This window comes from Bombyx mandarina, chromosome 06 (assembly GCF_030267445.1).
Source record: "Bombyx mandarina strain Sakado chromosome 06, ASM3026744v2".
Taxonomy (NCBI): Eukaryota; Metazoa; Arthropoda; class Insecta; order Lepidoptera; family Bombycidae; genus Bombyx; species Bombyx mandarina.
The window spans coordinates 690074-714571 of NC_143213.1; the positions used below are offsets into that span (position 1 = coordinate 690074).

General features: G+C 38.2%; 2 protein-coding genes across 3 annotated transcripts in view; one reads left to right on the forward strand and one right to left on the reverse strand.

The window, feature by feature from the left end:
- The first annotated feature begins 324 nt into the window (after positions 1–324).
- Positions 325–17484, forward strand: Muc91C (Mucin 91C). Its single transcript, XM_089728231.1, has 4 exons — positions 325–451; positions 2499–2544; positions 14133–14199; positions 15475–17484. Exons 2-4 carry the CDS (start codon positions 2524–2526, stop codon positions 17142–17144), a joined length of 1758 nt encoding a protein of 585 aa, XP_089584357.1. The 5' UTR covers positions 325–451; positions 2499–2523; the 3' UTR covers positions 17145–17484.
- Positions 17485–18433: 949 nt separating this feature from the next.
- Positions 18434–24498, reverse strand: part of ChT (choline transporter) — a 36209-nt gene continuing 30144 nt past the window's right edge. For both annotated transcript variants that reach the window (XM_028179375.2, XM_028179376.2), the window contains exon 10: positions 18434–23457. In XM_028179375.2, the coding sequence (XP_028035176.2) occupies positions 23139–23457 (319 nt within the window). In that variant the 3' untranslated portion in view covers positions 18434–23138. The remainder of the gene's footprint in view (positions 23458–24498) is intronic.

Sequence of the window (24498 nt, forward strand, 5' to 3'; positions counted from 1 at the left end):
TCGGCTTCTAATGGAAAAAGAATTTTTCAAATCGGTCCAGTAGTTTCGGAGCCTATTCGAAACAAACAAACAAACAAATCTTTCCTCTTTATAATATTATTAGTATTATTAGTATAGAGTATAGATTATATACGAAAAGTTAGATATACGTTAAGATAAAAAAAACAATCTTGAACTAAATTCGTAAAAGTGGTTTCTTTAACGTACGTCTTCGCGGGAACCTCTAGAAAATAATTTCATTTTACTAAGGATCAAAAATTCACTGTACATCACAATCGTGCTGAGATGCGTTCTAAAGAGTGGGGTTGTTACTTGTATAAAGCTTGTACCTGTCATACAAACGGCAGTCCCGCCAAACGCATTGTCGGTTGATCGCAAATTCACTCGATAGAACCTTTCCGATTTTATAAGTGTTAATCCGTGTGTGTTTTTGGATTACTTATAACTTGAGGTAAGTTCGATGAAGTCCAAAACTTTTTCGGAGCGCTAGTTAATGTTGGAACAAGCAAAATTAATAGTACCCAATCCAATTAATGAATGCTTAACAATATATAGATACGAACAGTGGTTGAAACCAATGTACCTTTACATAAAATGTAACATTTATTATTTAAAATTCAAACTTTTAACATTAGAATATTTATTGGTGAATCAAAATATGGAAAACAAAATTATTTACATACTAGCTGACCCGGCAGTCTTCGTAGTGCCTCAATCGATAAATAAAAAACTAAACTTTTGTATAAAATAAACTTAAAACAAACAAAAGGAATGCATCTGACAGGGGACACATCAAAGGAAAAACAAAATTGTTATTTTTATTTAATTCCGAGTATTTTCATATTTATGTACCTTCTAAACCTTCTCTGGACTTCCACAAATAGTTCAAAACCAAAATTAGCCAAATCGATCCAGCCGTTTTCGAGTAAAACGCGAGACTAACGAACAGAAATTCATTTTTATATATAAAGATTTCATACGTATTGCTCTGTATTATACAGCGTCTGGTATTCCTATAATATTTTATAATCTGAAGTATCCAAACTAAATTAAGAAATGACATTAATTTAGTTTTTTAACTAAGTCAAAAAATGAACGCTCTTTACAATATGTACAAGTCTGCTAGATCTGAACGGTGAAGGAATTACATCGTGTAATAAAAATCAAACTCGCATAAACTATTTGCGTAATCACTAAGCAATTGAGACATGGACCTCAAGGTACAAGGGGCAGCGTTCACTTTATGATCTCCATAGACTCCGATACCCATTTAACACTAGGTAGGTCATTAAGTAGGACAACCCTCTAAGCAATATATGTTATAAATTCAGACAGACAGAAAAACTTTCAAACAAAACAAAGAGCGAACTAAAGGCTAACTTACCTACCAGCTCATTATTAATAAATACATATAACTATTAATTAATTGCTATTGTACTAAACGTATGCAATTGTATGTAAAAGTAATTGGGCACTCATAACGATAAATTCATGTTTATACTTATTATAATTTTGTGCATTAAAAAAACAATTATCAATTAATTTTATTTACAAAACTAATATCAAACTAAAAACAGATATTAACTATCCCGGACAACACAAGCATGAACTATGAATTAAAACAAAATTGAGGTCTAATATATAAGGATAACATACTGTCATAATATTATGTAGATCAAGGATCCTAATAAAAATAATATTTGCGCGAACAATTCGTTACTTCTGGTCTATCAAATCACTAGTTGTAAGGACGTATGCTTTAAAGTATCTTAGTTTTATTACCCACCGAAAATAAATGGGGAAGCCGTTGTACTGTAAAAACTGAGACCTCAAAACTAATATCTCAAGTAGGTAGGTTGCGGCATTTACGTTGTAGATGTCTATGCGCTCTGGTAACCAATTAACATCGGGTAGGCCGTGAGTTCGTTCACACATAAAAACAAAAAAAAATGTTGAAACTAATAAATTTTTAATAATAATAATAATAATATATTTATTCAAGCCTCTTAAAATACAAACACGTACAAGAATTCATAAAACTAGTATACATGGCTTTTTTATGAGGTACACAATAACAATATTCCCTGACTTTTATGCTAGGAAAACCTGTGTTACAAAAGTCAGTGGTTCAGTGCTAGGTCACCAGGTAAAGTAAGTTAGCCAGGAAGAGCGATCTGTAAGAAAAAGTAAATAATAAATAAATAAATATTTACTAACAATCACACCACGTTAACTGGTCCCGTGATAAGTTCGTAAAGAACTTGTGTTACAGGTACCAGATAACGGAAATAAATGAGGAATTTTTATTATACACATACATATATTTAATAACCCTGGAAAAGACATTTATATTTATCATACAAATACCTTCCCTTGGCGGGATTCGAACAAGCGACCCACTTATGTAGTGACCATGTCACTTACCACTACACCAGACGGCCGTTAATGTTAATCTGTTAATGTTGTGTTTTAAATAAAAAACTTGAAATTCGTTGCAGATCAGCGACGGTGCGACTCAGCAACATGGCTCCACTCAAATTAATGGTAAGTCTATAATAAAATTACACTTGTTCGTCAAAAATAATCATTTTCGAAGTCGTCGTGGCCTAAAGGATAAGACGTCCGGTGCATTCGTATCGAGCGATGTAACGGTGTTCGAATCCCGCAGGCGGGTACCAATTTTTCTAATGAAATACGTACTTACCGGGAAGCAGTAATGCGTTTCGGTTTGAAGGGTGGGGTAGCCGTTGTAACTATACTGAGACCTTATAACTTATATCTCAAGGTGGGTGGCGCATTTACGTCGTAGATGTCTATGGGCTCCAGTAAACACTTAACATCAGGTGGGCTGTGAGCTCGTCCACTCATCTAAGCAATAAAAAAAAATAAAAAAAAAACATTCTAATCTGTCGACCAAAAACTATATACATACCTGAGCAGACACTCCATAGCGATAGAAATTAAATTTCTCAATTACGTGAACAAGTCAAATAAACATAAAACAGTTTCACGATTTAATATTACATCAATTTATAATGTGTATATTAATGATGCGCAAAGTGAATTTTTGTTTCTTTTTTCGATGAATTTAAATTTTTCATTCTATTCAATGCATAATAAATTTAATTAATGCACATACTAAAATATTTTTTTAAAATACAATAGAGAGTCAGTCCTCGTTACTAAGTGAGTGGGAGCTTTCGTTTTTTTTTACTACCTATTCTAGTTTATTCTATATTCACCGAAATAGTAGGTGAGTGTTGCCAACACTGACCCTAGCAAGAGCAGTGCTTCGCAGAATCTACCAGGAAACGCAACCCACTGAGAAGATCCGGCGAGTAACTCAGTGGGCCGTGTCTATGGGTTAATTTACTCGTCGAGCCCTTCGTCGCAAGCGACAGGTTCGGCGAGGACGGTGACCGGGAGCTTTCATTTGTTGTAGTGTTGTAGTGTTTGAGCTTCGGTAACTCTCAATACAAAAAAAGGGCGTATGTCAGTCATTATTGCTCGGTTGCAAACGTGATATTTGATTTTGAAAATACGAAAATGCTTAATTGAGATGAAGACGTGATTATTTCTTGTATAGCATCTGCGACCCCAGCATCAAGAAGCAAGCGTGATGATATTGCCATGACTAACTCTTCGAAAAAAATATTTTCTCTGATTTTCGCTACTAAAACTACAACTAACTTCGATGTATAAGCTATTCAATGCACATGTCAGATTTTAATCGACAGCAAAATTGAAGCAAACAAATCCACAAAACCAAAGTTCTTTCTCGTGTTATAAAAATAAAGTATTACTCAATTCAATGATAGCATCTTGAATGCGGGCTCCACACTTTCACTTTTCTACTAATCTCGTTGTAATGGGCATACATTAACGGATGTTCACAAAAAAAAAACAGTACTTCACAAACGTAAAGAGATAATGCACTTATTTAAAGGTCAATGCACTTGATACGTTTGACACACGTCTGACTGCGCTTATGACGATGAAAAGAAAATTTATATAATAACATCATTTAACAGGCTTTTGTATTTAACGGTAGGCAGCGGCTTGGCTCTGCCCCTGGCATTGCTGAAGTCCATGGGCATCAGATAGTCCGTATGCTCGTCTGTCTAGAAGGACAATAAAAAATAATATAAAAACATAGTTGTTGATTGTTAACACATATTAACTCCACAAATCATAATACAAAGAATAAAACTTAATAAAACAAAGAAAAAATCTTGGTGATAGCCCAGATTTAATTAAGACTGCAAGACTATAAGCATCGCATAATAAGAAGCAGCGCGTCATCGTATAACAGCTTGAGATATTGCAAGGTGAATGAACGAACCACATTCAAACAAGATTTTTGTTTGTAAATGAATTAAAAACTGTACTCAACGCCCTGCAAACTAGGATTTTTATCGTGTGTCAAGGTTGCCAGAAATACAAACGAAACTAGGACTAATACCCTTTTTTGGTTTTTTCCTGCCTATTCTGGTAGCCTAAAGAGTATATGCCAGCGTAACCTAGCGGGTAGGTGAGCTCACGGGCTCAACTTGAGAGAATTTGCTAACACTAGCCCTAGCAAGAGCCGTGCTTGGCAGAATCTACCACCGGATCGGAAACGCGACCCACTGATAAGATCCGGCGAGATGTGGGCTGTGTCTGTGGGTTAGTTTACTCGCCGAATCCTTCATTGCAAGCGACAAGTTCGACGAGAACTGTGACCAGTGCTTGAGGTACCTAATAGCTCCTAGAAATGACGTGTTATGTGCGACGTTGACTGTTTACCACTCGGTTCACAGGATCGGGTATGTAGTAAGTACCCTTGAATGCAGATGTCTTTTTTTTTCTTGCTTGGATGGGTGCACTAGCTCACAGCCCACCTGGTGTTGACTGGTTACTGGAGCCCATAGACATCTACAACGTAAATGCTGCTACCCACCTTAAGATATGTGTTCTAAGGTATAGGTTACAACGGCTGCCCCACCCTTCAAACCGAAACGCATTACTGATTCACGGCAGAAATAAGCGGGTGGGGATAACTACCCGTGCGGACTCACAAGAGGTCCTTACTTAGCAATGACGCTGACCCGCAATCGAAAGTCGCAACTAGACACCATGGTATTTCTCTCACACCTCGAAACTAACAAAGTGATTAATTTTTGATTTATTAGTTAAGATGAGCAATCCCGTGGTAGTACTGGTAGTAAATGGCTACTAACATCACACAGTCAACGCCGCTTTTCAATTCATGTGGTTCACATTCGAACCAAGTCCTATCGAACTTATTTATAAAGATAAAGCCGTCAATGGCGCTTAAAATCATTTTGACAATCTCGATCTAACGACCTTACGACATAATGTCTTCACGCTACTAGGCCACGAGGCATATAGGCGTTCTTAACTTAAGCGTAAACCGAAAGTCATCATTAACCACACACATTGTCGCAAAACGCAAAGAAATCTCTCTCGGCTAGTACCAAAACATTTTCCTTGTTCCGTAGCACAATAAAAGACTGCGTTATATTACGTAATATATATAGAAATACCATGATTTTTTAATTATTACGGATTTTAAATAAGTTATGTTTTTTTTTAATACCGTTCCACATTCGACCCCAAGCTAGTTATTGCTTTGTGTGAGCCAGTAATAAATACGAGATGGAAGTAAGTACATCCAGAGCCCAAAAATCTAAAAGCTTTCCCGAACCGTAGCCATGGAGGCAAGCTTGAGAGCCGAATTGAGTTCTCCTTGTTTTGTGTTTTTGTTCTATATCATTTGATTATCCTGTAGCAAGCCTTGAGTAGATGGCGTTGTGATATCAGTCTGCTTAGCTACCTATTTAGAAAGATGATTACGTAACGATCAATTTGAAACGAATCAGGAATGTTAGAGCAAAAATTACAAAAATATATTCACAGATATTCTCAAAGTATACTTTTTCTTGAATTTCGAAATAATCAAGTCACGTGATACACTAAATCACTTCGGCCAGTCAACAGATCAATAACGACTATTGTAATTTACTTATCAACATCATCATCGTCTCAGCCTGTCCACTGCTGAACATAGGCCTCTCCAACTGATATCCAGTGCGGCCGGTCCATTGCCACCGGCTTCCAACGTGACCCAACTATTTTCACCAGGTTGTCGGTCCATCTGGTAGGCGGTCGTCCCACACTGCGCTAGCCAGTACGTAGTCTTGACTCAAAAATCTTTCTGTCCTATCGACCGTCCGATCTTCACGCTATATGATTTACTATACACCAAGAGCTCCCAAACTTATTATCTCTACTGTCCACTTTTAGTGTAAATTATTTTTAGCATCCCCATTTTTTCACCTACCTAAATACCACTATAGCGATGGCTCAGTCGGTGTCTCAAAGTCCTCCTAGATGAAATTATAAATCGCCTCCCAAGCCTGCACAACGCCCCTTTTTTTTTGCGGGGTCTCTTACCGCCCCCCTTAAAGCTTGCAGCACCCACAAAGGGGCGTTATCGCCCACTTCGGGAAAGGCTACTAAACACGGATTATTATTACCAAAAAAAGTTTCGAAATATTATATTATTGTCACCCTATTCGCAACTATTCATAAGCCGCAGTATTGCGTCACAGAATCTAATGTCGGTGACCGATGCTTATTTACAGCGCAAGGTGTACAACTTGATGTTCCTCAGCCTGGACTTTTGGATCATACAAGTCTTCTGCTTTTATCCTTGCCCATCGCTATTAGTCAGTACCTACAATGACGAAGCAAGTGACCGTGATGTCCCACTTTTTGCTTTCTGATCGTCTTCATGAGTTGAGTACTCACTACAGCAATGAGCTAAAACAAATTCACCATCTTCTTTACAGTGATTTTATTATTATCGCGTGTATGGATGATTTAGTAATCGCACGTCAACAAAACTTTAATCTTTTTTAACATTTTACTGACCACAATCAGCAGATTTCCAATTAGTTTAAATATAATATTCGTTTGTTAATTTTATATATACAATCAATTCTATTTCGGTCAAATTTGCTTTATCAAACCAGATACGGGTTATATGCTATTCGAAATTCCAACGCGCGACCGGCGAATATCGATATTGATGATTATATTTGAATATACCGTATTAATTAGTACAAATTATGCTAATATTAGTATCAAAATTTGTGTGAAAAATCATGTTTTTTTTTATTGCCCTTGTATAGGCAGACGAGCGCACGGCTCACCTGATGGTGAGTGATTACCGTCACCCATGGACTTCAGCAATGCCAGGGGCGGAGCCAAGCCGCTGACTACCGTTAAATACACAAGCCTGTTAAATGATATTACAATATAAAATTTCTTTTCATCGTCATAAGCGCAGCCACACGTTGAAAGGAAATTAGATATTTCGCTGCCTGCCGCTGCCTGTATCAAACCCACATACTCATACACATACTTTAGTTTAGCCCGCAACAATTTAAATAATTACCAAAACTGGTCCCTTTCGAAGTGTGTACGTGAGTTTCATTCTTTAACATTTCAATAGAACTATTAAAAATTGGCCTTCATTCATTCAAATGCTTATTTTATTACGCAAATGACATAATCCCGATTGGTATACAAAGGAAAGTAAAATTTTCTTGACATCTGTCAATACTGTCATAACCCAGTGCAGTAAAACGTTTGACAAACGCCGAGTAATGTTACTCTGACGTAATCGAGAAAGTAATGTCAAGGCTGACATTGATTTCCGTAAGTTACGTCACTGTTTTACGTGATGGGTTATTTACCGTGCTAATTGCCATGTCAGCGTGATATATGATTTCGTAACTTCATTTAGGTCGAAATATTATATGTAGACAAATGAATCTTACGGTACGACTATAAAACTTTTAATCAATAACCGCACTCCGCTTTTATCGTTTTGGATAAATCTCTATTAACACTTTACAATTTAAATTACAAAGATTTTACGACTAACAATTATTACTACAGAATCAAATTATTTCCGTAACATTTTTTTACTTCAATGTTTCCTTTGGGCATTTCCAAGTGAGGCTTGAAAATCCACTGCGTGTCTGTGGCGTCATAGATGCAAAGGGTCGTAAGTTTAGACGTCGTTGATAAGAAATTATTACAAGAATCCTCAACATTTCATAAAAGCTGAATGAAAATGTTACACATCGAAACTGTTATAACTCGACCTACTTACATACATAGACTGCACGCAAATATGTTTTTGCCTCCCATCAATACGCTAAAAAATAAAACAAACGAAGAGGTCTCCTCATGGGAACGATGTATGTGAATCAGAACAACAAAATGGCCGACGGGCCGCATTGTTACCGAAACTATAATATATCAAATGGTGGAACTCATTTTGTTTTATTGGTTTTTCCCGCGGTCCGGCTCTATTTGTGGGCTCGGGATTATCTTGGGAATTATTTTCTATAGTAGACCACGTAATTGTATGGACACCCGTTAAAATGCTTCGGAATAATTGAAAACATTTTGCATGACCTAGTTTAAGCTCAAACCTGATGAACAGCCGGACTGACTATTACCGGAAGTAATAGTCCATAATAAAATATCCGTCACATTAAAACGAAGGGGACAAGATGATACTATAAGAGCTATATTTCTTTTATTTAACTAGGAATTATTCGGGCCAATTTTAAGTAAAGCTGTAAAATAGCTTAGACAAGAATCCAAACTTGCACCCAAATTAATATAATAATCACTCGAAGATAAATAGCTCTATAATTAAACGTCCTTAGATTCTACAACGTCAAAGCAATTAATCGATTATAAAGAAATAATAAAAACGATCAATAAAATTTATTAATATTTATCTCGAAACTGGGAAAACTCAACACACCTTCTTTTAAAAGAAGTATCTAATTAGTACTTATTGTGTTTCTAGGAAGCATTTCGCGATACATGCGGAACCGCCATGACACTTTCCATTGAATAATGGCGGCGACCGTTTCGCGCCAATTTCATTGCGTAACCATAATTTGAGGTTATTATCTTGTCAAGCTTTGACCTTTTGAGGTTTCAGCAACATAAGGCTGGTGAATACCCACTATTTGAAAAATTACAGATCAGCAGTATCTTCGTTTTTGGTAGTATAGCCCATGTTTTTATAGATACTGTTCACGACATCAATCTAGAGTAGACCGTCCATTGCCCTACCCGCTCTACTGGGAAACAATCTCGTCGTGTCTGTCTAAAAACACTAAAAGCAGAATAAAAAACTGAGTAAACCATGACTATATTTGGTTTTAAATTATCATCATGATCATCATTATCCTGCCCTTCTCCCAGTCACTTGAGGTTGACGCAACATTACTTCTCCTTCCTCCATACTCCTCTATCATATACCATTTCTTAGTCGCTTCCTTCTTACACATATTGTCTTTCACGCAATCCATGCATTCTTTCTTTCACCTCTTCCTCTAAAGCTTTCCACATTCATAGTTAAAACTCTCTCAACAACCTCATTGTCATTTCGTCTCATTTGTTTGGTTTTAAATGTTACCGCCATTAATCAGGCCTTGTGTACCAACAACACATTGTTAAATATCAGACCGTTATCCAGTCATATATGACGATGGAAGTCATAAACTTTGCGTAATAAAATATTCATATTCAACACCGAACTTAATTATCAAAAACACATTTATCAAAAATTGATCAAAATTGATTTATCAAAATCATTTATCAAAAACACATACAAATGTCTAAATAAAAAGAATATGAATATATTAAGGAAGTTATCTTTGTAAATCATAATAAAATTTAATGCGTGTGTTACATGATGTAATATGGGTCTTCGTGATGAGAAAGTAGGAGTAAACGAAGTGTAAACGCTAAGATTGAGAACATACATACATTTTGTTTGCGTTACATTGCTCGGTTTTTAACCGACTTCAAAAAAGGAGGAGGTTCTCAATTCAACTGTATGTTTTGTTTATATGTCTGTTACCTCATAACTTTTGACTGGATGAATCGATTTTTATGATTCTTTTTTTATTAGAAAGCTGACGCTTCCCGTGTGGTCCCATTCAATTAATCATCAATTTAGTCCAGTTCTGATAATGGTATCCATGAGAAAACCATAAAAGGCTTAAATTTGCATTAAGTACGTGCGCGACAAATAGATGAATAACGCAATAACTCAGTATCACGCTAACCGATTTCGATGATTATTGTTTTTAGTGTATATTAAATTGTTTTGGAATATCTTTTTTTTCTATTTGAAGTCGATTTTGTTAGAGCATGTCTATCTACAATTATTAAGTATTATTTTTTTCGAAAATCTTTAGTCACGCTTCAACAGTCAAACGACTGATCTTATCTAAAAATTGTTACCGGAGCCAATAGAGATCAGCGTTTGAATCGCCTCCCACCCGCCATGAGGTCGAAACTCCCAACTGTACTACATAACGACTTTCCCACTCTGCAAATAGGAACGATGCGGCTGCTTCACGGCAGAAATATATCGGACGATGCCGATATTGTTCTTATTTAATTCACTTGATTACTTTTAAGCACACGACTATGCAACTTCATCGTCGAAATAGTTCGTAACAGAAAAAGATCTATATGTCGACTCACGGCATGGTTCGATGAGAGCATAGTTATGGTGGTAGGACCTCTTGTCAGTCCGCACGGGTGGGTACCACCACCCTGCCTATTTCTGCCGTGAAGTAGTAATGCGTTTCGGTTTGAAGGGTGGGGCAGCCATTGTAACTATACTTGAGACCTTAGAACTGATATCTGAATGATAAATAGTCGACGTCGCCCAAAACACGTCATTACGGATCCTCCCGATCCATTAACGGTGCTTTTAGGCACCACAAGCACCGGTCACCGTCCTCGTCGAACCCGTCACTTGCGACGAAGAGCTCGACAACCGAATTAACTCATAGACACAGCCCACTATGTTTCTCACCGGATCTTGTCAGTGGGTCGCAAGTTTGCGATCCGGTGGTAGATTCTGCGAAGCTCTGCTCTTAATAGGCCAGTGTTAGCAACACTCCGGTTTGAGCCCCGTGAGCTCACCTACAATTTAGGGCGAAGCTGAAATAGCCTCTCAAGGCTATCAGCATAGGTAGGGGGGAAAAAGCGGACCATCCCACACATCCGCGCCTATGGGGCGCGCGGACCTCGTAGGAGGTTCGGCCCCTAACTGAAAAATAAAAGTAGATATATGCAATAACTTAAGTTAAACTCGAACTATTTTGACCGTTCAAAGTCGGTTATCGAATATTCTAATCACCTAATAGTCAATCGTATTATACTCGTAATAAAACAGTAGAATGAAAAATCAAAACACAGGGACTATAACAAGATAAGCTTAACATACTGAGAATTGCGTCACAGGTTTAAAAAGCTGATGGTTGTTTTCGTTTGTTTGTTGTCATCAGTTTAAATTTTCAAAGCCAGACGTCGCTTTCTTGTTTTATCTCCTTGAATCTGCAGTTGAAACACGCATCGCATTTAAACAGTTCGAAACATGCATAATTCGGTATTACTAAACAAAACAAGTCTGCCAAGTGTTTTTTTAAGGTTAACGTCTAATGTTTTTCATGCGGATTGCATAGAAATGAGGTAAAAGGAACATTACACACTATGTGTTCCCAATCAAGGACACCACAGTCATCTCCAAGGTTCGCCACAATGTACATCAGCGGCAAATCGCCGATCTTCTCAGCGGGTCGCGATTCCGATCCGGTAGTAGATTCATCCGTGAAGCAGCTGCTCTCGAGTCGTTAGGTCTCCTTCGGAGGCGCTCGGGCAGCTGTTAGCTAATCCCACTCCTCCTGGTTGAGCCTGTACTGGTGAAACTAGAGAGGCCTTCGGGCCACCAGTAAACCTTCATAATAAAAAAATATCAACGGCAAAACGCGGTGACTCAATTAGCACAATATAGTGCATTTTATTAAAAAAATATAACTTCCTGTTGGTTTTACAGTTAACGTACAGTTTCATGGTATGTAATAAGCAATTTAAAAATCCAATAACGAAAAAAAAAGGTAAAAAAAAACACCCATGAAAAATTAATTGTAAAAAAGCGCGGCATGCATGGTGTCGGTGGTCACGTTTTGAATGAGGTCAAAATCATGTCCAAACATTCCGTTATATACTCACATAGATACTAACATACGTATAAAGCTAATAAAAGCGTATTAAAAATATAATAGCTCGTCTACCACAAGTCTTCAGTACCTGTTTCTGGAACACAAGAATAATTAATGAACTCCAACCATTGCTCCGACAAAACCCTTTGTAACAAACAAATCCAATTAACAACATGATTTTCAATTAATATATACAATGAGTTCAGTTAATTGAGCGTACTGTTTTCGACTAGCTTCCGATAATAACGTTTAATTAGCTTGTAGGTTTTGAATCGGTCGTAAATGTTTACTGCATAATATGTATTAATCTTTATTTATGTTCCTTTTTTTTTTATTGCTTATATATGTGGACGAGCTCACAGCCCACCTGAGGTTACGTGGTTACTGGAGCCCATAGACATCTACAACGTAAATGCGCCACACAACTTGAGATATAAGTTCTAAGGTCTCAGTATAATTACAACGGCTGCACTACCCTTCAAACCAAAACGCATTAATGCTTCACGGCAGAAATAGGTAGGGCGGTGGTACCCACCCGCGCGGACTCACAAGAGGTCCTACCACCTATAAAGTATTGTGACTTTAGCGTACAATATTAGTATTATTAGCATTAAGGGTTTACTGGAACCCTTAAATATTTCAACGTGAACATCCCTTTGAGATATGAGGTCGATATAAGCCTGGTACACGAGTACCAACACACGAAACATGATTTTTTTTTCTGTTTGTCATTTACTGCGTCAAACAGCTTAAGATGAAATCCTCAACATACCTACAAAAGTTTAAGAGAAAGCATTCGTTTATATTTACGTTTGGGACGCGATCAACATTTTAATACCTGCATTTAAATTCAGATTCAATCGTGTATCGAATTTAAACATTCACAGTTTCACTGCGAAGAAAGTAAAGTCTAAAAGGCACAAGACTATTAGTAAATTCAGTAATACCTTTAAACATTTCAGATGCTTCTAGTTCTGGGACGATCTTCTCAGCGGGTCGCGATTCCGATCCGGTAGTAGATTTATTCGCGAAGCAATTGCTCTTGAGTTGTTAGGTCTCCTTTGGAGGCGCTCGGGCAGCTGTTAGCAAATCCCACCCCTCCTGGCTGAGCCTTTGCTCGGCCACATGTCCTGGTGAAACCGGAAAGGTCTCCGGGCCACCAGTAATCTTTCAATCATAAAAATAAAAAGTTCTGGGACGTATTATAATTCAGCATGGTTGGTACCTCCATCCTGACTATTTTACACGATGCCACGTAGCGTTCTCCTTTGGAATCTGCAATAGCCGCTATAAAACATATCATAATTAGTTTGGCGCGTACATAAATTTTGGTTAAACTATTAAGGGCGCTGTTGTTAATTTTAAAATAGATTTCGCCTGTGATCCATAAGTTCTTAATATAAGCATTTAGAAGGTTCTAGAACTGAAAAATTAACAATGCGTTTGGTCGGATCTAGATGATCACATTAGCAGTAATTCTAAAGATTAATTGTGTAAAGTGATATTCGATTTTACCTCTAAGCCATAGATAGTTTTATCAGTGCGACCCTGACGGTCCTTTACATTTGAATAGAGCGATTACTTAAGAGGCGGCTACGCATTGTGCAAGACGGAGTACCGCAATTTTTCTCTTGAACCAAGGATTCTGCGGTTTTCATTAACACGCACTTCATTGCAACATCGCAATTCTCAGCCTCATTTAAACAAAAAAGAAAATATATATTTTTTTGCTTTAATACGGGCCTTCATCAGGTTTTCTGGAAATATGCCCCTAGCATCCAATACAAAGGATCATCTTGTGTCAAATCAATCAATTTAAGTCAGTTTGAGGGTAGTACAAATACAAATTTAGATTCCGACTACAAGTGTCTACGTAATGACTTTCTTGTACATGTATTCTACTTCTTAATCTGCTGGTTAATCCATCAAAAAACAATAACTTAACGAGATAGTGAGATGATAGCTTTATTTTGTTACTTCAATGTATTAATCTGAATGTTTATTTTGTTACAGCTGTTACCAGCACTAGTGTTGCTGAGCGTTGCTTCTGGGACTTTCCAAAAGAATTTCAAGCGTGATGGTACGTTTCTTTGTTTATTATTCGATTGTATGTAATCTGTGCCGTAAACTCGTCGCTTGCGATGAAGGGCTCGACGAGTAAATTAACCCGGATCGGATCTTCTCAGTGGGTCGCGTTTCCGATCCGGTGGTAGATTTTGCGAAGCACGACTCTTGCTAGGGTTCGTGCTAGCAACGTCGTCAGGCTTGAGCCCTGTGAGCTCACCTACTAGTTAAGGTTACGCTGAAATAGCTTCTCAAGGCTATCAGCTTGGGTAGAAAAAAAAGTTTTTTTTTTACCGTAAACCGATTGGTTTATTAGTATCGAATGATGTGTCTATGACAGGATTCAACCCTGAATGACATACATACAATGATGTGCTCATCAACGACTTCCAAACTGAAAGAGTAACATAGGAACCTCGCAATTTTGTTTTCCATTATAGCAGTGGTTAAACGTATTGCGAACCAGTCTAAAAAGGCAATATCATCACGCCTATTTCTGCCACAAAGCGTCGTGTACATTGAGAGAGCCATTGTACAACCTAATTGAGAATTTGACCTCATTTCTCTGAAATTGAGACACGCTGTCAGTTCGCCTGCCAATCCAATGCAGTAAATAAAGATAATATATAAAATCCAATTAATATATCATAGGAAGAGAAAAATAAATGTTCCTGACTAAAGCCGTGAAACCGCAGTGTAATTATCTCGACTACGAATATTTCAAAAACCACTGAATGTGAAAGATTTCGTAGAATTTGGACGACTAAGCCATACCCGTATCTCCTAGCTAGTAATCGATAAACTTTTGCCACGGAAGATCTGTCGTTTTCCCGGCTATTTCTTTAATTACATAATATATGTATGTACCTATCCAAAATACATTGTCTCTTTAAACCTCCGAATACGTAACGAAAATTCAGCTTTAATAACAAACTTTACTTCAGTCTAACTTACCGAACGCTCTATCTAAGTTAAGACATGAAAAACATGAAAAGCGCCCCAAGTCAGTTTCTCTCGACCTCTCGTCCGAGCTTTGAGGAGCTCTTGACCCGGCATAGACCCATTAAGCAGATAACAGCTTTCAACTCGCCAGACGCGACGCCATCTCGAGTTTTAAAAGGGCTTTCATATTTTAAGCTATGTACGAGTTTTTAAGGAGTAGTTGACGCAAAAGTAGTTTATATATCTTTAAGTAAGTCTAGATTAATTTACTTTAGAGGTCTAAGTTAAGAGTATTAACTTAATTAACGATTAGTCGTCATTGAAGTAATGAGGTTGTTTTTGTTTGCAGCACCGTTAAGCTCCTCATACCTGCCGCCTTCTGGTGGACACGGTGGGGGTGGTGGTGGTGGTGGATATAGCGGTGGCCACGGAGGGGGTCATGGCGGTGGTCAAGGAGGCGGACATGGTGGTGGTCATGGGGGCGGTCACGGGGGCGGTCACGGAGGCGGTCAAGGCGGTGGACATGGAGGTGGCCTTGGTGGCGGTCTTGGCAGCCTTTTCGGCGGTGGCCATGGTGGCGGTCTCGGTAGCCTTTTCGGAGGTGGCCATGGAGGAAGCAAAGGAGGTGGCCATGGAGGAAGCAAAGGAGGTGGCCATGGAGGTGGACACGGCAGCAGCAAGCCATCATCCTCATATGGAGCACCGAAACCTTCAAGCAGTTACGGAGCCCCTAAGCCCTCATCAAGCTACGGCCCACCACGTCCTTCGAGCAGCTATGGACCTCCATCTAGCTCATATGGCGCTCCTGCTCCATCATCTAGCTATGGTGCTCCTGCTCCTTCTTCCAGCTATGGAGCCCCAGCCCCTTCGTCTAGCTATGGTGCCCCTGCTCCTTCTTCCAGCTACGGTGCCCCTGCTCCTTCTTCCAATTATGGAGCCCCAGAACCTTCATCTAGCTATGGCGCACCCGCTTCCAAGCCATCGTCAAGCTACGGTGCTCCAGCAAGACCACCAGCAACAAGCTACGGTGTTCCTACTGGTCCTTCCACTTCATATGGTGCCCCTAAACCTTCCAAGCCTTCAAGCTCGTATGGAGTTCCCGCTCCATCTAGCTCCTATGGTGCACCAGCACCGTCTTCATCATACGGTGCCCCAGCACCATCCTCATCATACGGTGCCCCAGCACCATCCTCATCATACGGTGCCCCCGCTCCCTCCGCATCATACGGAACTCCGGCGGCTCCGTCACCATCATATGGAGCACCATCTCCACCGTCAACCTCGTATGGAACTCCATCATCGTCTTATGGTGCCCCCTCATCTTCATCTTCTTCCTCTGGTCACGGGAGCAGCGGATTCAGTAGTAGCGGGCTCGGTAGCAGCGGTTTTGGAGCTAGTGGATTTGGTGGCGGAAGTGGATTTGGAAGCAGTGCTCCATCTTCAAGTTACGGTGCCCCTAGTGCACCTTCAAGTTCTTACGGTGCTCCATCAAGTTCATACGGAGCCCCCAGTTCTGGAGGTTCATCCGGCGGTTACTCCTCGGGAGGGTCAGGTGGACACTCTTCAGGAGGACATTCATCAGGTGGATCCGGTGGATATTCATCTGGAGGCGGCTACTCTTCTGGGGGATCAGGAGGGTACTCTTCTGGAGGATCAGGAGGGCACTCTTCTGGGGGATCAGGGGGATACTCTTCTGGTGGATCCGGAGGGTACTCTTCTGGTGGATCGGGAGGATACTCTTCTGGTGGATCAGGAGGATACTCTTCAGGTGGATCAGGAGGATACTCTTCAGGTGGACATTCTTCAGGTGGTTCCGGTGGGCATTCGTCTGGTGGTCATTCTGGTGGGTCAGGTGGATATTCCTCTGGTGGCTCAAGCTACTCATCGGGTGGAGGTTATTCTTCGGGAGGATCTGGAGGATACTCTGGCGGAGGTGGATTTTCATCAAGTGGTTCAAGCGGTGGCGTACCAGCCACTATCAGCCAAAGCTATTCTTCTAATGGTGGCTACGTGTACTAGAATTGGCTCGTATTAACCAAGGAGTAATAATAATAGTCAATTCTTCATTTTAACCTTGGGATGATACACCTCAATAATCATAACGTTCACTGAACCCTGATTCCTGTGCCGGTTCGTCGTCAAATCAAAACTACGATAGTTAATCCAAATGAAACAGTTCGGACCTAACATTAATACTACCAAACTGACTGGCTCTCTGTAACAAGATTTCGAGGATTTTCAATGGACAGCAAAGGCTACTTGTCATTATGCACGAGACAAAACAAATTGGAATGACTTGAAACTGGAAAGGCCTAAGGGCCACCAGTAGTCCTTCAAACATAAAAAAAAGAAAAAAAAATCTAATTATGTGTTTTCGTAATGGGCACGTAAACTCACCAGGTCCTACATAACTTCCAAGGTCATTGATAGAAAATATCTCACTAGTGTTAAAGTGAAGAGGGCTCTCTATGAAAAGCATCTCCCGGTGAGCAATACGTCGCCATGCTGGTGCAATCAAACGAAAGTATTAGTTAATTAAATTAAATGTGAAATGTACAAAAAATATAATTGTAAGTGTATTTGTAAAGTTTATTTTTTTAATTAATAAATAAATACTTTTTAAATGTTTGATACGTTTATGATTTTCCCTATACTGTTATTCTTGCAATTATAATTCCAAATTTTTATTAGTCTAAGAAACTAAGTATACTTCTTAAATACGTTCATTGTTATATTTTCGGTGCTTTTATATCTGAAAGCCGACTTTTCAATGCTATGGAGACTTTGTCCTCAATCACAGCCACAGTTAAGTGATTACTGGAGCCCATAGACATCTACAACGTAAATGCGCCACCCACCTTGAAATAAGTTCTAAGGTCTCAGTATAGTTATTACGGCTGCTCCACCCTTCAAACAGAAACGCATTACTGCTTCACGGCAGAAATAGACAGGGTGGTGGTACCTACCCGTGCGGACTCACAAGAGGTCCTACCACCAGAACTCACAAAAGGTCCTACCACCAGAACTCACAAGAGGTCCTATCACCAGAACAATTCGCAGCATCTAACTTTCAGCATCTCTGGACTTCTGGAACGTCTTCAAGATTCTCCCACGTCACACAGGCTAGTTAAATAATTAAAATTCGTGTATATGGAGAAAGGCGCTATAAAGGTTGCGATTTCTACAGGTTCTAGCACCAGGCCCTTTTGGTGACTTCACCAAAAAAATGAATTAAATAAAAAAAATTCTAGATTTATATTTTTTCTTTATCAAAGTTTTAGTTTAAAGGCTGAATAAAGAAAGGCATCAACACGCTATAAGTTTTATTAACGTTGCTCGCACAACGCATTTCACAACATTACACATTTAATTACACGATATCCTTCGAAATATTCAACAAGAACTAGGAATAGGTCGAAAGTTGGTACATTTATCTACTGCTAAAGTGATTGTAATGCTTTCTGATATATCGTAGTTAAAAATACACATAATATAAAAATAAACTCGATCTAAAGTTGGTAACATAATCATGTACATAATAATATGGACCGTTCAAACACACTCGCTATCCAGTAACCAAACTAACTAATATTTATAACAAGCAGTGAATTTTAATTGGCGACTACCTTTGGCATTCAGAAGTATTGAGATGTTTTGTGCCGAATCTCGAACCTGTGTCTTTCTAGCTGTTATCAGAACTAAACGAGCAGTCGGAGTGTATAATGGTAAGTAGACAGCGCCACCGACAAATCCCTTACAAATGCTACCACCTACCATCAATCTCACGTTAATGCCAGAAACTCTCTCGGCACTAAGCATACATCCCGCAATATATTAAAAAGCATTACATTAGAACAACAACAATGCCTATATCTAGTTACATATAACATGTTTATATACCGCTAAAACGCTAAGATAAAATCACACATATGATATGTTTCGTTACATAGTCTTAGTACAATTAAGTTCATATGAAGTTCTATTTTATCACAACAGTATGAATGTACAATATTATTTTTGGGAAAGCGTAAAGCTGGAATGTGTTCAAAAATTCGTGAGATGGTTTTCCGCAGCTTCTGACTTCTCGTGTTTGGATTTAGGGGCCTTACAAAAGCATGGCCTCAACTAATAATTAATAGATGATGACCGACTTTGCTCGGTTTTTTTTTTTTATAACGTCATCTTGTTGTGTCTTTAAAGCAGTTAGTTGCTTTCAATTAAGAAAAATAGTATTATTATTATTCACCAATAGATGTCGGGAAGAGTCATAAAGTTGATTATCGATAAAGTTGATTATTGAAAACACGAATAAAACAACATTTTCTGAAAATTAATCGTAGCTAGATCGATTTATCGCCTCCGAAATCCCCTGTATACAAAATTTTATGAAAATCGTTGGAGCCGTTTCCGAGATTCAGATTATGTATATATATAAATATATATACAACAATTGCTCGTTTAAAGGTATAAGATAAGATATCGTCCAAGTTATAAGAACATTGAGATATTAGGGTGATGATTTTCCAGTGCTTTTCAAACTCTTTATAATGACTTTAGGAATTTACCGCTGCAATTTTCTTTCTTATTTAGTTTACTTTTCGTCTTATTAACCGAGCATCATATTATATTTATATTTCATATTTTATGTACAAATAGTTCATGTTAAAATCGTATATGACAAACCTCTTACTTTACAGTGTTCTAAAAATGATATTGTACATTAAGCAAATTATATTAACTTTGATATGATACTTTCATTTTCGCTCCAACAAGCGAGAAAGGGACCAATTCGTCTTTAGATTAAGTAGGTATGTAGATTTATAAATATATAAGTTTCTAAAATTCGTTAAATACATCAATAAATAATTCAAAAGCTATATATAATTATTTATTTTAAATCCACTTTATGATATGTTTCGTTTCGATTCAAAAGCTTTAATATAGCTTTTTTACCCAAAGCTTACGTAATTTTTAAGGTTTTTGTTATATTCGTCACAGTTGTAAATACAACAGACTTTTGTCCGACTATACAAATGTTGAGAATTGTATAATCATTAGATAATAGATATAATATTAGACATTATATAATCCAAGGTTCCATTTTTGAATTCCAGAATATGGTTACTAAAAACAGCAGGAAATTCAATCTAGAAATTCAATCTGAAAAAGTCGTCTTCAAGATTTATTCGACATTGTAAACCGAAATACGACAAATCTTTTTAAGACTCGTTTTTATGTAAATTCATTAGCAGTAATAATTAGAATATTTATCAAGACAAAAATACAATAAATACGGACAGAACTTGAAACACCAACACACAGATTTTTATAATAATATTATCAACATTTATATATCAGTTTTCTATACTTATTCCTTTGACTAGTTTTGACATATAATTTGTCGACTAAAGGCTGACTAGCTGCATGGGAATGTTACGAACCGAATCGTAAGCATGCACAGGAAAACTAATGTTAGCTTATGTTAGCTAAACATGGCTTAGGTTATAGCTTATGCCATTCAAAACGCTTCAACGCTTGTGTTAGCCTATGGATGCGCTATGCTGCACTATAAGCAGATGCATTAAGACCCGAAGCTATTAATGATATTGAAATAACTTTCTTTTTGTTGCTATAGATAGGTACACCAGCTCGCGGAGTGATATTAAGTGATTTTAGGAGCCCATTGATGCCAACTTGGCTTCATTATTGATTTGGGTTCAGTGTCTCATATATATCGTAAAAGGACCTGTGTTTAAATCACACTTATCGAGGGCGTACCTAAACAGCTGACTTTTAAATAATATCCTTTAATGCTGTTGAATCTCAACAATGAGCGCATTCAAAAACTTGTCAAAAATGTATGTTGTTCTTGACAAAATGACGTGTTCGCGGCTTAGTAGGTACATAGGTGTACACTATGCGTATGCTGTGATTAGATCTCAATGTAGACCATGTTAGGGCAACAAGGGCACAGTCCGTCCGATGATAAATGGTAACCAAAGTCCATCAACGAATGCATTAGAGTAACACCCACTTTGACTTTATGCCGTGGGGAAATCAATACATTCCCTAAATCGGTTATTCATATAATTTATATTAAATTTTTGCTCTGTCCAGAGTTACATAGCTAGACACCGGAGTGATAGCAGCCAGGCGTGTAGTATTTACACTATATTCTGATTTCAAGAACAACATACTTTAGATCAGCTAATTTAGGCCGATTGCTAAATACTCCTCGCATTTACGTAAGCTGTAAAAACTGATATTAAATGTTAATCACCCACTAAACACATTTAACATCGATATAATAAATTTAAATAGTCATATAACATTTTATACATGTCTCATCTAAAATCTAAGTACGCCAAGCATCCACGATTTCTAACAACGTATAATTCTAATTACGTTTTGTCTTTTGTAAATAGTTTCAAGAACATTATGTTAATAATATAACAATAATTCACCAAAACAGACGGGATATAAACAGTAAAATATATTATGATAATAGACTCTGATCTATATACATAATAAATGCTTTATAAGCCTTACGAGTTAAACAAATATGATTCACCATTGCTGATGATTTGGGCGCTCACCACATTCCTTCGTACACGACTACTTGTGTGCTACATCTAAACACGTAATTGACTTAAATAAGGAATCCTTTCAATGACAATACAATATAATTCACTAACAACGATAATTCACAATTTGATATGTATTAATTTTAGGTATCACTGACCAGCGAAAGTTGAACCATTGGCAATGCTAACGGTATAGACACATTTGTGCAAACATTCATGCTGTTTGATAAAAACAAATTCAGCTCAATGTTTTTTTTATTTATTGCTTAGATGGGTGGACGAGCTCACAGCCCACCTGGTGTTAAGTGGTTACTGGAGCCCATAGACATCTACAACGTAAATGCGCCACCCACCTTGAGATGTAAGTTCTAAGGTCTCAGTATAGTTACAACGGCTGCCCCACCCTTTAAACCGAAACCAATTACTGCTTCACGGCAGAAATAGGCGGGGTGGTAGTACCTAGCCGTGCGGACTCACAAGAGGTCCTATGACCAGTAATTACGCAAATTATAACTTTTAAACGAGAAATGATTTTGCTTCGATCGAAATACACGAATATTTGTACAAATGCAGTGAATTAAGTGCAAGTATTATAATACGCTACTTTACACCGAGAAATATACGTGTATATTGCTTTTAAAGTTAAACTATATTTAAATATAATTATTAATAAACGCCATATTGTTTACATAATATAAAATGACGGTAAATAGTAAAGTAAATCTTTAATATTTCTCTTAGTAAAAATCATAGTAAGATACTAATGATATGTAAGTTTTGAGCATTACAGTGTAAGGTTTATCGAAAAATAATCTTTATGGAGACGCTAATCGACATTCGTTCGTACTATTCAAAATTAAAAAGACAGCGGTTTGCAGAATGTTTTGTGCGCTACTACGTGTCTGTCAAAAAAATCGGTTGTCTGTAAAGTCGGTTTACTGACGATCGATGAACGTGACAACGTCATAAGAAAATACTTATGGAATGGTTTCATTTTCAACTATCGCAATTATCGTTGCTATAAACAATTGACACCACATTCACTTTTCACTGAACTTCATACTTGACGAAAACATGTAAATGTATTACTGTATAGCAGCTGTCCACGCGGATGCATCGCTCACTCAAGTAGGAGAGAGACAGATGTCAAACGCTGCCGAACGCGGAAGCCGATTGTGCCTCTTTGTCGCTCGTTGCGCGCTCTAGCTTGCACTTCAAGCCTTAAATGGAACGCCTCATGAGTCAAGTTTTTTCGTGCGTGCAGCCGGCTCCATCGAATTATAAGACGTTGTCACGTCAAAAACAGGATCCTTTTTCGAATTAGTATACTTTTTTTTTATTGTTGCATTCGTTTTTACTCAAAGCAATGTACAAACCTGAGAGTCGCAAAAAATCACCAACTTATATAATACAAAGCATACTTATCGGTTTAAAAGGCGGTCTGCTTGCCGTAGGGTTGCACTGGGGGCGGGGCGCTACTGGAGCCAAAGAGCGGCGTCGGCCCGTCATTGGGGTCATCCAGGTCATCGTCATCCGGTTCCAGGGCCGGGTTGATTCTTCCGGACTTCTCATCGGGGCCGACTAAAGTGGAGGCAGCCCCGTAAAGTCGACCCGGGACTCCTCCCAGCACGGACATCTGCTCTCCAGCTTCGGATGGCTCGTCCACACGACGGATATCCTCCGGGATGTTGACGACGCAGTTGAAATAGTCCGACTCGGGGCTCAGGTATCCGGAGTTAAAGAGAAATCTAACAACAAGGAGTTTTGTTGTAGATAGCTTTTAGAACACAACGAACTAACAAGTACGAGTATTTGTATCTATAAATATTATGTATGTTACAATACACATATGTTTAAGTAATATCACCTTCACACTACACCTACCAAAGTTCATCTCTGCACTCCCCTAAGGTAGACTGTTAGAGAATGCCTATGGCATTAAGTCCGCCTTTATACTTTCTAGTATATGAAGTTATAAATAAATAAATAAACTGCCTTACAATGCTGCGAAGCTATAATGAGTTCCGGTGGAAGCTATCCTACCTGTTTCTACCGCGAAGCAGTCGTGCATTCAGGCTTGAGAAGAGTAGGACAACCTTTATATTTACAACAAATTTCAGACTTAAACCTCATGCTTAGGTGAGGCTTAGTAATTACATTGTGCTTTAATAACCGCTTTAGAGTAGATAACCCAAGAGCTGATGCAATCACATACGCAATAAAAAAGAAATTTATTTGAATCATAGTACAATAATAAAAGAAACTTATTTAAATCATTATTCTGCAATGGTTTCCTTTTAAGAGAATTCTTTAGAAAATTGTATTAATAAATAAGGCGCTATTAAATCATGAAATGATTTTTTCAGCCAGTACTAATAGCATAGGCATGAACTAGTCACTTCATGAGTTCCTAACTCGCTTAATTAACTGTACACCGATAGACGAACTCACCGCCGCGCCGCCTTGATATACCTACAGGGGTCATGGGGCCAAAAGACAACGTGAATATTGCGACTATGAGACACATTAAAGTCTCTATTGTACCAGCCTTCCCACCCTTTAAACTGGTAAAAATATAATGGCTTGGCGATAAAAATTGGCTGGACTATGCAATCTCACCGTGGGGCCTCACAATACATCCGAACTTTAGCAAACACAAATTATCAGTCACAATACGCTGGTTCGATAAGAGACCACTGCGTCCCATTTTCTCAAGAATCCTTTCTTTCTTTTATGACACTCACCCCCCACCACTATGCGGTACCCTAGGCCAAACTACTGAAAATCCC

Excerpts from the sequence above, each read along its gene's own strand:
- Muc91C (XM_089728231.1), top strand. The coding sequence starts at position 2,524 with ATGGCTCCACTCAAATTAATG. Across the intron at positions 2,545-14,132 it reads TGGCTCCACTCAAATTAATG|CTGTTACCAGCACTAGTGTT; the intron begins GTAAGTCTATAA and ends ATTTTGTTACAG. Across the intron at positions 14,200-15,474 it reads AAAGAATTTCAAGCGTGATG|CACCGTTAAGCTCCTCATAC; the intron begins GTACGTTTCTTT and ends TTTTGTTTGCAG.